General features: G+C 33.8%; 3 protein-coding genes across 3 annotated transcripts; all 3 read left to right on the forward strand.

The window, feature by feature from the left end:
* The first annotated feature begins 642 nt into the window (after positions 1-642).
* LOC107031623 (TOM1-like protein 2) lies at positions 643-8960 on the forward strand. The gene is made up of 3 exons (XM_015233054.2): positions 643-1251; positions 2759-2980; positions 8294-8960. The coding sequence occupies exons 1-3, from the start codon at positions 751-753 to the stop codon at positions 8720-8722; spliced, it is 1152 nt and encodes a 383-aa protein (XP_015088540.1). The 5' UTR covers positions 643-750; the 3' UTR covers positions 8723-8960.
* A 458-nt stretch (positions 8961-9418) lies between these two features.
* On the forward strand, positions 9419-11501 carry LOC107029510 (patellin-4-like). Its single transcript, XM_015230938.2, has 4 exons — positions 9419-10373; positions 10453-10577; positions 10846-10987; positions 11077-11501. Exons 1-4 carry the CDS (start codon positions 9549-9551, stop codon positions 11338-11340), a joined length of 1356 nt encoding a protein of 451 aa, XP_015086424.1. The 5' UTR covers positions 9419-9548; the 3' UTR covers positions 11341-11501.
* A 133-nt stretch (positions 11502-11634) lies between these two features.
* On the forward strand, positions 11635-13655 carry LOC107029509 (11S globulin seed storage protein 2-like). Its single transcript, XM_015230937.2, has 3 exons — positions 11635-12499; positions 12638-13099; positions 13184-13655. The coding sequence occupies exons 1-3, from the start codon at positions 11906-11908 to the stop codon at positions 13562-13564; spliced, it is 1437 nt and encodes a 478-aa protein (XP_015086423.1). The 5' UTR covers positions 11635-11905; the 3' UTR covers positions 13565-13655.
* Positions 13656-17679: the final 4024 nt, after the last annotated feature.

A 17679-nucleotide genomic window follows, 5' to 3' on the forward strand; every position in this document is an offset into this window, starting at 1 on the left:
CAATATGCCTCATTAATTTAAGATTTTATTATTATTATTAGAATTATAATGTAGATTCGTCTCTTCTTTATTTTTAACTTTTTATTGATCATGATCAAAATTTGTTTTTACTTATTTTTAGTTAACCTTATATCACCTATTAAAAGAATTAGAACTTGAAGGTCCTTTGTTAAATTCTCTCTAAATATAGTTTTATTTATTTAGCTAAATAAAATAAAATAAAATATATAGAAAAATTTATTTTATGATATTTTCTTATTTTTACCAAATCATTCCTACAAAAATAATTGTCTAAATACTAACTCTATCCTCCTGACTCCTAATAAATCAATATAGCTAGAGTAAATTTTCAAATTATTCGGATGCTTTCACTTTAATTAAAAGTTTCAAATTTAAATATCGAATATAATTTTTTTTATATTAAAAATATCATATTTAAATTACGTTTGAGTTTAATTGTATAAGCTCCGTATGTCAAATAATTTTTTCCCTGTCTTTCTAACCCCAAGAAAAAAACATTCGAGTTTTAGCTAAACATGGCAATTAACCTTGGTCAAACAGATCCATGTTTAGTCTAAAAATTTATTTTTATTTTAGCAATTAGTAAAATTTAACTAATTATTTTGAATTTCATAATGGAGAAAAGTATTAGTACAAAAGTCGTAAGAGAAGATTATGTCGGTAACTGTAAATCCCAAATTGTCAAAACTGAAACCCCAAATTGCTCCAATTTCCATCTGATCAACAATCATGAACATGGATAAGCTAAAAATGGCTTCTTCATCACTGGGCGAACGGTTGAAGACAGGAGGAGCACAAATGAGCAGGATGGTAAGTGCAAAAATGAAAGAAATTCTGCAAGGTCCAACTCCAGAATCAAAAATGGTAGATGAAGCTACGTTAGAGACTATGGAGGAACCTAATTGGAGCTTGAACCTACGAATTTGTGGGATGATCAACAGTGAGGAGTTCAACGGTACGGAAATCGTAAAAGCGATTAAGAAGAAGTTAGTTTTGTCCAAGAGTCCAGTGACACAGAGGCTGACTTTGGATTTGCTGGAGACTTGTACATCTAATTGTGAGAAAGTGTTTTCAGAAGTGGCGTCTGAAAAGGTGTTGGATGATATGATTAAAATGATTGATGACCCTAAAACTGACAGTGGGAATCGGATTAAGGCTATGGAGCTTATTACTGCTTGGGGAGAATCCGAGGACCTTAGCTACTTGCCTGTGTTTCGTCAAACTTACATGGTAAACCCTATTCTATTTTGCAGGAAATGTTTGTATTGAATGTATATAAGATTTGGAGGGATAACGGATAACTAATCCGGGGTTTAATTTTAGGATGAGTTTATCCCTTGTAAGTTGGGATAAAATTGCGGAATAACTTATCACGGATTAGTTATTCCAGGATTTTAGCGTTATCTTTATCCAACATTGAGTGTGGGATATCAATCCGTATAACTAATCTCGGGATAGCTTGTTCTTAACCAAACGAGCACATGCATGTTCGAACTTTGATTTGTGTATCTTAAGGTTACTTTACCTATTTATACAAGTTTTATGTTTCTTTTGTGTACCTGCTGTAAGTATTTATGCCAGTGGAAAGGTCAAGTATTGTATGTGAATTTTGTATTCTCTCTCTTATTTTAGCATGCTTGCTATTATGTTTAAAATCCCTTATAGAAGAACTTATCAACACTCAATCAATCAGCAGAGCATCTAAGTTAGAGTTGGCTATATGAATTCTTTGTAATCATTTCTCTCCGTTTGAGTCCAAATCATTTTAATACTAGTTTGCTCTAATTGATCTTTTTTTAGGCAAAGTAGGGATTTTTTTTAACTGGAGGTACTGGCATGTGTCCAACATTTGTTTGTATCAGCCTTATATAGGGGTTTTATTTAGGCTGAGGACTCTGCAAATATTAATAGACTAGAAAATAGACATATTGAGGCAATATCTCAAGTTGGCTTTTTGCTCATGCAACTAAAGAATTCTCTTATTGTTTCATTTATTTTCCTAGATTAAATTTTTTTGAGGTGATAGAGAGAAGATGTGGGACAGGAGGTGTTGTTTAGGGATAGCAGCAAGTCATGTATTCTAGCGAAAAATAGGTGAATCTGGAGTATTCTCTCTCTCTCTCTCTCTCTGTCTCTCTCTCTCTCTTCCATTTATCTTTACTATTGTGGATGGGGTGGTGTTGAAAGTGTGGGCAAAAGGGTGAAAAGTCTGCTTTCTTCTATTAGATGTAGATGTCAGGGACAAGACAACATGTTAGACGTTAGTTAACAGTGGAGAATATATGGCCGTAACGTCTCTGCAAGGGCTAAGGAGCATCAATGTGATAATTGTTGATTGTGCTTGTTGGAGATGCTATCAAAGTGCTTGTACTACATTGTTTTGATTATTGCATGATTGTTTTATATGGTAAATATTCAGTTTTCTGCCTTCTCACAGATTTGTCTGCATTTCGAGGCCTACTCTTTTCCTTTGTAGTGTTCACCTGATGAAAACAACTGTGTGGTGGTATGGATTGGACCTTTAGAGGAGGGCTGGGGCAGCACATGGTAGACCATTTAGGTGCATCTTATGCCAATGTATACTAACTTCTAAAATCATACTAGATGAACATTGACGTGTGTTGGTAGACTAGCAGATGATCTTTGAGTTCATGAATCATGCCTTGATTTACATTTGCATATTGCATGCCTTATTATCCAGAGGATAAAGGTGCTTAACTTTCTTTCCTTCTGATAGAACTTGAAGAGGCAATATCCCCTGGAGTCTCATATGAACGAACAGCTACTCTCACCACCTGAAAGCTACCCTATTCCTGATACGGGGATGCGGAATCATGAGCAAACTACTTACATTGGTGAATCCATTGAAGAGAAGAAGGAACTTCTTGTAGTGACACGGAACAGTCTTGAGATCCTTTCCAGCATAATGAATTCTGATGTTGAACCAAAGCCCATCAAGGTTACTTTCTTATCTGCTCCATTTTGTTGGTTATGCTTCACTAAGTTAAAAGATTTTTAGTTCACCGGTGTCCTCTGCCCTTGGTTTCTTCCACTTCTATTCTGGACCTATGTTTTGTTACCCCATAACTTGGACTAGTACTGTTCAACTTTTTAATATTCTCTGATCTTTTACTATTCCAGGAGGAGTTAAGTCTCTTAGCTCATCCACGTGTGAAATGCCTGTCAAACCAAGTTGAAAATTGAAGAAACTCTTGTACATTAATTTAACATGAGGGCTACATTTACTTATCTAAACAAACAAATAAATAAACATGTCAGCTATATCTTAACCTCCTGAACTACCATGTTCTTGAATTTGCTACATGATTTCAGAAACAATTGACGTTAAAACTCTAGAGCAAGTTAGCTTCCTATAATCAAGGAGTTTGTTCAATTCTGGTTCAGTAAGGAACCAATGGTTATTTTTCTTGGTAAATCAACAAATTTTCATTAATAAACAATTAAAAAGATGTAGCAGATTTGTATATGTCTCTTATTGAATTTGTTGCATGAATTTCTGAAAGAATTGAAGTTAAAGCTCTAACGCAAATTAATTTCCATTTAGAAACAACTTTTGTTCGTAGCTGATTCCACTAGGAAACAATGTCAGACTTTTCTCTTTCTGGGTGATAAGTTAAGAATAAAAAAATTGTATAAGATGTATATGGTCTACTTGGTTCCCTTAAGGAACCAAAGTTTTAAACATGGACACCAACTGCTTTCTTAAAATTCTTTTTACCAACTTCTTTGTGAAGTTAACCCCACAACAAATATTTTCTCCTATTTCTTTCGCCTCTATTTCTTACAATCTATCACCTTCAGCACATAAGGTTTGTTTTTATTTTGGGTCGATATCTTTTTCTTAAAATTATTTTGTTCAATATCTTAGGCCTCTCCTCCTGTAGTTTAAGAAAATAAGTAGACCTCCGCTCTAGCTTATGAATAAAATTAAAGGAATCTCCTACTAATGTCAGAGTAGAATGCAATGATTTTACATCCTTTGATTAACATTTTATATCCACACTAAAATGTCATTTACTTGGAGTTTCTTTAATTGTTGTATTGCCATAGTCCTCTTGTGAGCACATGAAAGAATGTAATCCAAAATAGCCTTTGCTGTAGTAATTTCAACTTTTAGGATATTGTTGTCTATCTGCTATAAATAGGGTGCCCAAGAGCCTATGAGGGGCTACCTTTCATGTGATACACCACCGCCAGCATCATCCAAGAAAAAAAAACGTTAACTTGATTCTCTTAAGGAACCAACGTTTAAACATGAGTACCTACCTTTTTTTTTCCATCTCTATTTATTACAGTTTATTCACATTCAGCACAAAATCTAGTTTAAATTAAAATAGAGAAATCTCCTGCTAATGTCAGAGCAGAATGGAAATAATTTACGTCTTCTGATTGAAGTTTATATCCATATTAAAATGTCATTCTCGAGTTTCTTTAGTTGTAATATTGTCATGGTTCTCTTGTTAGCACATGGAAGAATATATACCAAAATAGCTTTTGATGTAGTCATTTCAGCTTTTAAGATTGTTGTTACATCTGCTATGAATAGGGTTCCCAAGATCCTATGAGGGGCTATCTTTTCCTGTGATAACCACCGGCAGCATAATTTAAGGAAAAAACCCTCAAATTCTTGGGCCAAAAAGAAAATAAAAAGAAACAAAAACTAGAAAACCTCTTAGTGCACCCTCGAAGAAAACTCAGCTATGGAACTTCTGACTAGCCACAGAAGGACGCCATTAAAAAGGTTGTCCATAGATATTCTGATGCTACACATACTCAATGCATATGGAATAGATCAGCAAGATTCTGATTCATGATATCACTGAACTAATTTTCGGTGCAATAAATTTTCTTCTGCTTCCTAGTTCCTAGTCCAATAACTTGCTTCACCCATCTCCAAATTGTTGAGAAGCTTTTCTCCCATGTTTTTTTCTTCCTTAACCCCTAGTAGAATGTTCCACATTGGTTGTTGAAGGAGTGATTCTACTTATATGATCATGGGCAATGCTTACTTTACAAGCTTACTTTTGTGGTTGAATTTTTGACCTATAACATTGTAGCAAACCAAACCCAATATGGGCCTTATATTGTTCACATTCCAGATGTCTAGCCCTGGGCGAGCAGGAGAGCGGAAGAGGGGCTTAGAATGTCCACAGTGGCTGAGGGAATGAGTTGTTGCTCCTATATGGTCTTGGGAAAACCTCACATCAAAAATTAGCTTCTAGGGTTGAGTCAAGTCCTAAGTCTATCTTCTCACCAATCCCCAAGTACTTGAATCAACATTCTTTTACTTCCACCAAAAAGCATAAGCCAAGTAGATCCAATACCTCATTTTTGTTCAATCATAAGAATTATATAAGATGGACAAAAGAAGGAAAGAAAAGAAAAGAAAAAAGAAGATCCTAAAGGGGTTTCAGGATGAGATAAACAAGACAACAACACTTATAAAAAGAAAAGATAAAGGCAACAGTGGGGCCATGATAGGTATTGAGGACTTGAGGAGTTGTGACAGAAATTAAGGTCTAAAGGATGGTGGTGACTAATGTGAGTTCACAAGGGAATAGAGTTTATGTGTGGGCGAGGGGATCAAATATCAACAGGGAAGAGGAAAGAAGTGTCTTTTAGAAGGTGTTAACGGGAATTAAGTTGAGCATAGTAGCATATTGACGACATCAACCATAGAGCTTTTCATAGAGTTTACATATGAATGTCTAGTTTTTGATAGACTATAATGTTGTTTAAACTAAATGGAGGACTTATTAGCTTCCCTAAAGTAGAGGCAAGGCTCAAATAAATGACATTATTTTTAGTCATTCTTTTATGTCCTGCAGGGTGGTGGGGGTGGGTAGGATGCAAGAAAAGGGGCATGTACATATTTTTTGATGTCAGGGATGGCAAGTGAATTGCTTTTTAAAGGTTCCAAAATAACAGAATAAACCAAAATTCAGACATCTGACATCTGCACACACTTGTTTTCCTTTTATAATTCTCATCTTCATGCCAGCCCTTTTCTTTTCATAGAACAATTTTCATCATGGCTCTGTCTTGTCAGAACTTCTGTTCTTTGTGCAAATAATACTCCCAGTTGGCCGTCGTAGTACCTCCTCTTTACTTTTTAGAAATACACCAACCTTCTCTTTTGTTTAAGATGGCATCACCAAAACCTCCCTTCTTAGCCATATTGACTCTTAAATTTGAAGACTTCTCAGCAATTATTTTTTGATTAGAGTATTGTCATAATTATCACTCCACTCTCCGAGTGTCTTGAAAGAAGCACTTCCCTTAAGCACAATCAGAATATAGTGGCATAATAGTCATTAATACTATACAAAAGAGGTGAAAATGTAACAATTCCTTGTAATGCTCCTTAATTGATCAACAGAACGATATCAGAGGAAGTATTTTTTTGTCGTACCTTAACAATAAGATTTGTTAGGTAACCTGAATTAATAAGAGATAAATCAAGTATTCTACTAAGTTTACTTTTAAAAGGAAGGTAAACATAGTGTGATTAATGAAGTAGGTTGAACACCATGAGGTTTCAGGTTTGAATCCGAGCAGAGACAAAACAATAGGTGATTTTTTCCCATCTGTTCTAGCCTCGGTGGATAGAGTTGCCTGGTACATGTTGCTAGTGAGAGATGGTAGGTATCCTGCGGAATAAGTGGAGGTGTGTGCAAGCTGGTTCAGAAACTACGGTTATCAAAAAACAAAAAAAAAGGAAGCACAGTATAATGTTCCCATTGCTAAAATTGAAATGACCAGTTTAAACAAATACAACTAGTTTAGGCTTGCAACATTGAGTTGGGAATGTTATTAAAACTTTGAAGCTAGCTGAAGGTTCCTAGACTAAATTATAAAATGGAAAGGACGTCAGTGTAATTAGTGATCATATTTACCTTTGAAATAATTGAAGTGCACTATTGTTGGAATTTAAGGATAAAAACATACATGCCAGCGGAAGATAAAAAGGAAACTCATTGAATCCTGTCGTGGTCATCCATCAAAAGTTGCCCAGACACCAGCACTATAAATTAATAAGTGAAAAGCAAGAACAAAATCTGGTGATGAAATAAACTAACCTACAAATGGGATTAATGCTTAATTCTAATCACATTACTAGTGAGTTGTATTGTCCTCAAACGCACATGCAAGTATGCACAATCAATAAATAATAAGGGTGAATCAAGTGTCGTTCCTACGGGGACCTTTTATTAACTTTTTACTAAATTAAACCTATTCTAATATCTAAGTAAGAAAGGTTAGAAGGTCATTTGTTGACTATTGAAAAACTAAGAATTGCAAATAATCATGAACTAAATAAATGAACGCTTGAAGATTGATGACTGTGATGAATGAATGCTTCCATTGTTATGGTGTTCTCCTGACAATCCTGCTTAAGTCTTCAAATTATTTGGAGCTTTACTTTATCTGCATTATTAACCTACAACTTGAAGATTTCTACTTGCCTTTTCAAGTTATTCCAAACCCTGTATTTCTATCGGGTAGAGATATAAATAGTGCATTAAGTCGTTGGTTGTTGCTTAGAGCTATGCAGTTATTTATGCATTAGTTATTCCACCTTCTATTCTGCATAAAGTAATACATAGATTCTGTCAGAATTTATACATTGCGCTTCTCTTCCAGGCTTAGGGGTATTACACTCTCCACTATACTTATGCTATACTGTGAGTATAGCACAACTTCTTGGTTTTTTCTCAAAATTTTCTTCTTTTCAGTCCAAGTTGTTCTTTTTTAATGCTCCAATTCATTTCTCTAGCTTTCCAAACACCAAGTAAGTGGTATAATCATTCTAAAAAAAAGTTAATAGCATGGTTGGACATATTTACTACTAAGATCACCCAAACGACGATAAAAGTAAAGGTCAATTGACATCAAAATATTCTGTTGTTAAAACTTCCCGTTTGTGTGTGATTTAATATAGTTTATGTTCCATTGAAGAAATTGAAATTCCTCTAATCCCCCCCCCCCTCCTCTCAAAAGACAATCTGTTGTTAAAACTTTCTTTCTGTTTTTGTGTGATTTAACATAGTTTATATTCCATTAAAGAAATTGATATTCCTCTAGACCCCTCCCCCTCCCCCTTATTCCATTAAAGAAATTGTTATTCCTCTAGACTCCTCCCCCTCCCCCTCTCTCTGTGTTTTTATCCATTTCCATTTTCTTGGGGGCCTTCTGACGGGCAGGTTGACCTTTGAAACATGAATGAACTGATGTATTTGTGTTGCTGAAGGATGATCTGGCAGTGAGCATGTTGGAGAACTGCAAGCAGTCTTTGTCAGTTATACAAAGAATTGTGGAATCAACCTCAGGTGATGAGGGGTTGATGTTTGAAGCTTTAAATCTTCACGATGAGCTTCGACAAGTCATTTCTAGGTACGAGGAGATGGAAGCAGCTCTAGATTCAGGAGAAAAACTGCCTAAAACACCTGAAAATGGAAGTGGCCTGCCCAACACAGCTCCAGAGTCGGGAGAAAGACTGCCTAAAACACGCGAAAATGAAAGTGGCCTGCCTAATCTTGCTGATACCAGCGAAGCCAATTTAGAGAAGCTGTCTTTAAATGCAAGTGAAAGTCATGTTGTAGCACCTACAAAAGGAGATAGCAATCAGTCACTCCACGAGGTTGTAAAGCCGGGTATTTCAGGAGAGGAGAAGGCTTGATTAGAATAGGCAAACAAGGTGGTTGTAGTGTTTCTTGTTCCTCCCTTCTAGTTTACAAGTTAATGTTGTTCTGCAGTTTGTTTTTAGTAACAAGTACATCTGTTTTGTGTATATGTATTACTAGACATAACTTGCAAACATCTGCTTGTAATAACTACTAGATCATGGGATTTCAAATTATAATTCCTGAGGTGGTACTTCATCCCTCAGTTACAAACAAATGGGTTCGAAATCAGGATTTTAATCTGTCCAAGCCCCTTCTTCATTATTTTTTTTTTTTTGAAATGTATACCGAATAATACCATATATTTTTTCATAAAAAATGTATCAAAATAAGGCTAGAAAGAGGGGTTATTGTTTTTAACAGAAACTTTTCGTATCGTTTAATTTGTATTGTTAGTTAAAAACAATATATGTGAACAAATTAAACTAAACGAAAGGTTTTTGTTAAAAAATATAATTTATTACTACTTTACGTGCTTGCACGTATATAGTGACTAGACTTGAGAAAGACACATAAACAAAAGAAAATCCAAAATGTCCCCCTCCAACCCCCCCTCCCCACACACACAGAAAATAAAAAAGTAATATCCAAATGATGGTCAAACATATTTAATATGTGGATGGTCCTCTTAGCTCCAACCAATAATATCAATGGTTTTAAGTATTAGTAGTTTATATGACATTTTTGAACAAAAAAAAACATAATCACATCCTCTGGTTTATTGATTCCATAAACCAGAGGGGAAAAACAAAAACACATTTTTGATATGGCCTAATCCCATTTTATATTTATATATTCTTAATATTAATTTAACTTTCTTGAATGATGCGGGAGGAAGTAGTTGTCCCTGTCGCGGAAGAAGAGGTTGTTGTTGATGATATCATGAGCATCAGCGACACTGATACAGAATCATCAGATGAACATTTGGATCATGATGATAATGATGATCATCAACCTATTTTTGATCAGCCTGGTCAATTAGTTACTCCTCTCGACATCAAAGCTTCAAGAAAACACGCGTTGCTTAGATTAAGATGTAGGGTGGAAGATGCAATTCTTGGTGGATACATTTATGGTAAAAACAAAAACAAGTCTCTATCTGTTAAAACCATAACAGAGGATTTGACTGGAATTTCATTATGGGGTGTTCCATTATTACCAAGTGAAGATAACACGAGGACGGATATTGTTTTGTTGAATTTCTTGAGAGCTAAGGATTATGGTGTTTATGATGCGTATAAAATGATGAGGAAGACGTTGAGATGGAGAAGGGAATTTAGAGTAACGGAGATTCTTGATGAAAAACTATTTAGTCCTGACCTCGAGAAATTGTGGTATAACGATGATGGTAAAGATAGGGAAGGAAGGCTATTATGTTATAATGTGTTTAGGAATATCAAGAACAAAGAATTGGAAGAAGAGATTTGGGGAAGACACAATCATCATCACGAGTGTCTTAGATGGAGGATACATATTTTGGAGAAGGCAATTCAACAACTTGAATTTAAACAAGGAGGGGTTAATTCTGTTGTGATGATAACAGATTTGGGAAATTCACCCGGAAATGCTTGGAAAGAGGTTCGTTGGATTAACAGGAAGATGATGAGTTTGGTTCATGATCATTATCCTGGAATCATATACAAGAATGTACGTGAAATTTTCTCCCTTGTTTAAAAATTTTCTTGAAATGTGATTTTGGATTGAAAATTTGATGGTAATATTGCAGATATTTATTAATGTTCCTGTTTGGTTTTCCACGGTTCATGCACTTAATCTGCGAATGATCACACAAAGAAGCAAGAATGCCTTCATATTTGTGAAGCCATCTAAAGTTACAGAGACCCTTCTCAAGTAATTACTCTCTCCGTTTCAATTTATTTTGTATTATTTTCCTCTTCGACAATTCTCTAGTTCTATATGAAGCACATGTTTAACACTACAAGATTAAATGACAGGTTGACACATTTTACATTCCTCGACTATATAATTCAGAAGTCCTTGTTTACATTTCTTTAAACTCTGTGTCAAGTCAAAACCAGACAAACAAATAGAAACAGAGGGATTAGTAAGATTTTCTTTTAATTTGCTCAAAGATTTGTGTTGGATTGATAACATATAGGTATATTAGCCCAGAGAACTTATTAGCTGAATATGGTGGACTCAAAAAGGACAAGGATGTTGAGTTTTCAACTGATGACAAAGTTCTTGAGATAAGCATCAAACCATGTTCATTTTGCCTCATTAAAATGCCTGTCAAAGAGGTAGTGTTTGCTGCAATGCCTAGTTTTCATTTCCTTTTAAGTCCATTTATGGATGCGCGCATTGCTAATACGTGTATTATTTCTTATAGGTTGAGGTGACGATAACTTGGGATTTGATAGTGGTGGGGAATGAAGTGAGTTACAGAGAAGAATTCATACCAGACGATGATTGTTCGTACAGAGTTATGCTTCAAGAAGATAAGAAAATGGTGGAGAGTGTAAGGAATTCTTTTCATATTAGAGAAGAAGGGAGAATAGTTATTACTATTGATAATCCTACTTACAAGAAGAAAACAGCCTTCTACAGATACAAAACTAAGCCTAGTGTACCACTGTATATGTGCCTAAAGTAATTAACATTTTTCTTCTCAGTTATCTTGTTTTAAGTTTCTATCCTACTCCCTTTATTCTGGATTATTGTAAAGAGAGCATAAAAAGAAAAAAAAAACTTAGGCCATAAAAGAAAGTTGTACATACATATATCTAAACTTTAATACTACTCCCTCTGTTTCAATTGTTTGTCTTACTTTTCCTTTTAGTCCGTTTATAAAGTGTTCTCTACGATCTTAACTTTCATGTCAAGTCAAAATCAGAGATCACGGTTGATGCTTTAAAAATTAGTACTAATAAGCAATTGAAATAGTAGATGTAAACGTCTTTTGTTATAAGTTTCCCTATAAAGCCCACAGAAAAACAAACACAAAAAGCTATTACAGGTGATTGGCATGGAGTGACTGTCTTTTTGAACAACCATGGCCAAGTGTTGAGATGAAGACAGCTTCACCATGCAATAGAAAACAGGATAATCGCCACGCGGCCTTCCTATTTGTTACCCTCTAACGCTATAAGAACAGAGGCCTCAGTCTCTCCAAATCTCATCTTTCTATTGAATAAACAATCAATAAATACTAATTAGCGATGGCGGTCACTACTAGGCTCTTGTTAGCTATACTGTTCTCTGCTTTTCTCTTGTCTGCAGCAAATGCAATAAGAGAGTATCAGGGTCAGCAAGGTCGGGGGGGCACTCGTCTGACTCAAGCTCAACAATGCCGCTTACAGAGACTTACTGGAAGCCAGCCCTCTGATCGAATTGAGTCAGAGGGCGGCTTCTCTGAGCTATGGGACGAGAACGAGGAGCAATTCCAGTGCGCTGGAGTAGCTCCTCTGAGGTTTGTTATCCGTCGTAATTCTCTTTCTCTGCCTAAATTTCATCCCATGCCTGGCTTGGTTTACATCCAGCGTGGACAGGGAATAGTTGGCATTACTTGCCCTGGCTGTGCTGAGACTTTCCAGTCACAGACCTTCCAGGCCGGCCGAGAGCCAAGGGAAGAGAGGGGCCAGGGCCGCGGAGGCGACCAGCACCAGAAAGTCCACCGTATACGCCAAGGTGATGTTGTGGCAATTCCAGCTGGTGCTGCTCATTGGTGCTATAACGACGGTGAGGAAGAGCTCGTAGCTGTAGCCGTTAACGACCTCAACCATCGATCCAACCAGCTTGATCAGAACTCCAGGGTAAGATCTTTCGTGCTAATTTCTACAATTTAATGAAATTTTTGTTCATGATGCAACTTCTTATGCAATGAGTTTTAACCTATATAGACACTTCACATAATTTGTTTATATATTGGTTGGCTATGTTTTGGACTTCAGGTATTTTACTTGGCCGGTGGAGTACAAGAAAACGAAAGCCAAAGAGCTCAAACTGGTCTAAGAAAGCAAAGGAAACAGAAGTTCCAGAACATTTTCCGTGCTTTTGACACAGAATTGTTAGCCGAGGCCTTCAACATCCCCACAGAGATTTTGAGGAAGATGCAAGAAGAACAGACGGAACGTGGAACAATTGTCAATGTGAGGGAAGGAATGAGCACTATTAAGCCCGATGAAGAAGAAGAAGAAGGGCGATCACAACGAGGACAACAATGGTGGGAGAAAGTAACTCGAAATGGCTTGGAAGAGAACATCTGCACAATGAAAATCCGCACCAATATGGAAACTCAAAGACGAGCTGATATCTTCTCAAGGCAAGCAGGCAAAGTTAACCATGTTGGTCGCCAAAAACTTCCCATCCTCGAATACATTGACATGAGTGCTTCTAAAGGAACCATATATCCGGTAATCAAATCAATTCTTCTTCGCGAAAATTTCTTGCTATTAGTATGACTTACATTGATTAAAACTGTGCCTTGGTGGATGCAGAATGCATTGATGAGCCCTCATTGGACATTGACCGGGCACAGCGTGGTATACGTTGAAAGAGGAGAAGCACAAGTGCAGGTAGTAGATCAGACCGGGCAACAAGTGATGAACGATAAGGTGAATCAAGGAGAAATGTTTGTGGTTCCTCAGTACTTCCCCGCAACGATGAAAGCAGGGGAAAATGGATTTGAATTTGTGGTGTTTAGGACAAGTAGTCAACCAATGAACAGCCAACTTGCAGGTTACACATCAGTGATTAGAGCAATGCCTGTTGAGGTCCTCACAAACGCGTACCAGATATCGCCAAATGAAGCACAACGCTTGAAGATAAACAGGGGAGGAGAGAGCCTCCTTCTATCTCCTCAACGAAGGTTCTCTTAAAACGGCTTTAATGTCGATTAGTACTGTGTGTAACTTCTACCAAGAGTTTGTTAAAATCAATAAAGTTCCTGCCGTATTGTTACTGAGTTCATAAGTGGTACTAATTTAAGCCCATTTTTTATTAACCCGCCCAAATAATCCATTAAATATGAAGTGAAAGAGTGGTTTTAAATACCATAAATATGCAATATTAAAAAAAATATTTATCATTTATGTCAATATAATTTTTTTAACTAAACATAACAATTCTTAAGAATTAAAAAATTGTACTGCATACCTACCTTCGCCTCTTTCTCTGCCTCTTTTTTCTATTCTCTTCTTTTTTGAAAAAATTACATGAATTAGTACATTTTTAAAAATAATTATTGATTTTAGTAATATTTTTTATTTATTACCATTTATAGCAATACTGTGATAAATTTGTAATATATGTATTAAAAGTGAATTATGTACGCAATATATTTGAATTATAATTGTTTTTGAAATATTTTATGTTTGTTTGGTAAAAAAATGTCACATTGTATTATAAGTATATTAAAATATGTGATAAATGCATTATCTATCATTAAAACTTCTATTATATGTGAATAATAAATTGTTCTTTGTAAGATGTATTAAACATGTATTATAAATGAATTAAAAGTGGTCAAGTGAAAAAAAATATTATTGCTATAAATGGTAAATATTTTTTACTATAGTATATTTATGTAAATTTTCCATCTTTTTTTCTTCTTCGTTGTCTCTTCCTGTATAATCCTTTCTCTTTCTCTTTTTTTTTTATTCTTCTTCTTTTCTTTTTTTAATTTTTTTTTCATTTAAATAATTATTTTAAATTAGTTTTTGTCTATATTTGACTAGTTATATTCAAAAATGCGACGAGAAGAAATAGAAAAATCAAAAGAATGTACAATATCATGTTCTCAAATAAAAATTCCAAATCTTTAAAAGTATAGAAACAAGAGTTCAATATTGATGGTCATTATAAAGATTCAAATTTTGAATTAATTACTGAAATTTAACGAATTTGTGATTAGTTTGGATAGATTATTTTTACAAGTAATTGAAAATGTCGTTTGGAGTTTATAGCACAATTTAAAGAGGGTTTAGTTTAGTTTATATTTGATTTTAGGAGAAATATTAGATTGAAACTCGAAAAAGGTGAAGTTTATGGAAAGGTATCGCAATTGTATTAGAGTTGTATTAGATATGTTTCATAATTGCACTAAAATTGTATTAAATTCACGAACAGTACATTTGTAATACATAATACAAACTTCACTCCTTTTTTCATGATATCAACCAAAATAATTTAAGTAACACACTTGTAATACATTTATAACATCTGCACAATACATTTGTAATACATATTGCAAACATTACTTATGTTCTTGGTGATACAAACTAAAATAATTTATAAGACACATATGATATATGTTTTATTTATGAATAATACAAGTTTAATTCTGTCTATAGATTATTGTCTTGTCTTTCGTTAGTAACGTTTTTCATTTATTGTTAATTTTCTCTTCTAATTCAACTTTAAAATGTGTGTAATACATTTTTATTCAAGTTTAATTCATTTGACAATTTATTATGTTACTTCATTAGTTACAATTAGATTACTTATTTAATTAATTATTGATACAAGTTTTATTTATTTTACGAATCATTGACTGCTCTTTCGGTTGCGATTAGTTTGGATAGCCAGTTCCTACAAATAGTTAAAAATATCGTTTGGATTTTATGTCTCAATTTTAAGAGGGTTTGGTTAACTTTAGAATTGATTTTAGGAAAATTATTAAATTGAAGCTCGAAAAGGATGAAGTTTACGGAATTATATCACATTTGTATTAAAGTTGTATCAGAAATGTTTCATAATTGTATTAAAATTGTATTAAATTCATGAAAAATACATCCTACATTTATAGTACATATTGCAAACTTCACTCTCTTTTTAATGATATCAACTAAAATGATTTAGGTAACACACTTATAATACATGCACAATTCATTTTAATACATATTGCAAACATCACTCACATTCTTAGTGATACAAATAAAAAGTAATTTATAAGACACATATAATATGTTTTATTAATGAATAATACATTTATAATATGTATTGCACACTTCACTTTTTTTTACGGATACCAACAAGAATAATTTATGTAACACACTAATAATACATTTATAAGACAAGCACAATAGATTTTTAATACATATTGCAACCATCACTCATTTTCTTAGTGATAAAAATAAAAATGATTTATAAGATACATATGATATAAGTTTTATCCATGAATAATATGAGTTTAATTCAGTTTATAGATCATTCACTTGTCTTTTGTTAGTTACGCTTTTCGTCATTCTTAATTCTCTATTCTAATTTAACTTTGATATTGTGTAATGCAATTTTAAGGCAATAGAATTTATTTTGCAATTTTTTGATTTATTTATTATTATTGGATTACTTGTTTAATTCATTATTAATACAAGTTTAATTTACTCTATAGATCATTGTGTATAATACATTTCTAATTCAACTTTGATATGTGTGTAATACATTTTTAGTTCAAATTTAATGATTTTGCAATTTGTTATGTCTCTTTATTTATTGGGATTAAATTATTTGTTTAATTAATTAATTATTGATACAAATATTATTCATTCTATGAAAAACAAAAGGAAAAAAACAAGAGAGAGAGAGAGAGAGAGAGAGCGCAGCAGCAAAGAGAAAGCAAAAAAATAAAAAACAATAATAATAAAAAAAGTAAGAGAGAAAGATATACAAAAAGAAAAGGGGAAAATTGTATATAATAGCAAACTAATAACCTAAAATAAATGGAGTAGCTAGGGTTTAATTTAATTGTGCTCCATAGCAAACGTTTGCAAAAAATTGCCAGGTGCCTCTCTCCCAAATATCTCGCTCGCCACTCTCCTCCAATCTCTCTCACTTTTTATACAAACACAAGTGTATAAAAATGTTTCTAACTGTATAAAGCAGAGAAAATTGTATAAATACATATATTTTTGTTCCCCTATCTCACCTCTTCCAGATCTCGCTCGCCACTCTCCTAAATCTCGCTCGCCACCCTCGCTTTTCTCACTTATACAAGCAGAAGCGAAATGTATAAAATGTGTTTCTGGTTGTATAAAGCGTGAGAAAATTGTATATACACATGCAAGTACATATATTTTCGTCCTATATACTCATAATTATACAATGAAAATACTCCCCTGCCCAGTTTCTTTTGCCTTTCTCTCTTTCTCGTTTTATACAATTTTCAAATTGTATCTAATTTCTCTCTTTCTCGTTTTATACAATTCGAGTGTATATTCCTTGTCAAGTCTCTTTTGTCTTTATCTCTTTCTCATTTTATACAAATTCAAATTGTATATAATCGTTCTATACACTTATAATAATACAATTCGTTTTATACACTTCGTTTTTATACAGTTCTCTGTCCAAGTGTCTTTCTCTTTCTTGTTTTATACAGTTCGTTTTATACAATTTGCTTCAACTGTATATATATATCGAATTATACAGTTTCTATGTTTGCTATGGAGCGCAATTATGCAAACTTTGCTATAGTATACAAATATGAATTTTTTATTTGCTATATGTGAAAGTTGCCCAAAGAAAAGAGCAAGAGAAAGAGAGAAGAATTAAAAAGCTGAGAAAAAAAAAAGAGAAAGTGGCGAAAGAAGAAAAATCTAACAAATATGTAGTTTTGTTTTATATTGTTATAAATGGTATTTTTTTAAAAGAGATCCACTTAAATAATTAATCCTTTTAAATATGGGTAATATTTGGGACTATATCCATATTTTACCCATTAAAATATGGGTATATTATGGGTAAACTACGGGTCAAATATGAGTATTGCAAGTTTTCTCCAAATTTTCAAAAAACCTTATGTTACCAAGTTTTAGAAGCGATTTTTCAAAACTTTCATATATGAGTCCCTATTAATATTTCAACTCTCGACCTCCACCCCACGCTTTCCAAAAAAAATTAAACTTTATTTTTAAAAAATATTTTGAACTTCAAAATTTCATTTTTTCACCTCTACCCTCGACCTCCCCCCCAACCCACCCCCACACAAGCCCCTCAC

The sequence above is a fragment of the Solanum pennellii genome, chromosome 9 (assembly GCF_001406875.1).
Source record: "Solanum pennellii chromosome 9, SPENNV200".
NCBI classification, from domain to species: domain Eukaryota; kingdom Viridiplantae; phylum Streptophyta; class Magnoliopsida; order Solanales; family Solanaceae; genus Solanum; species Solanum pennellii.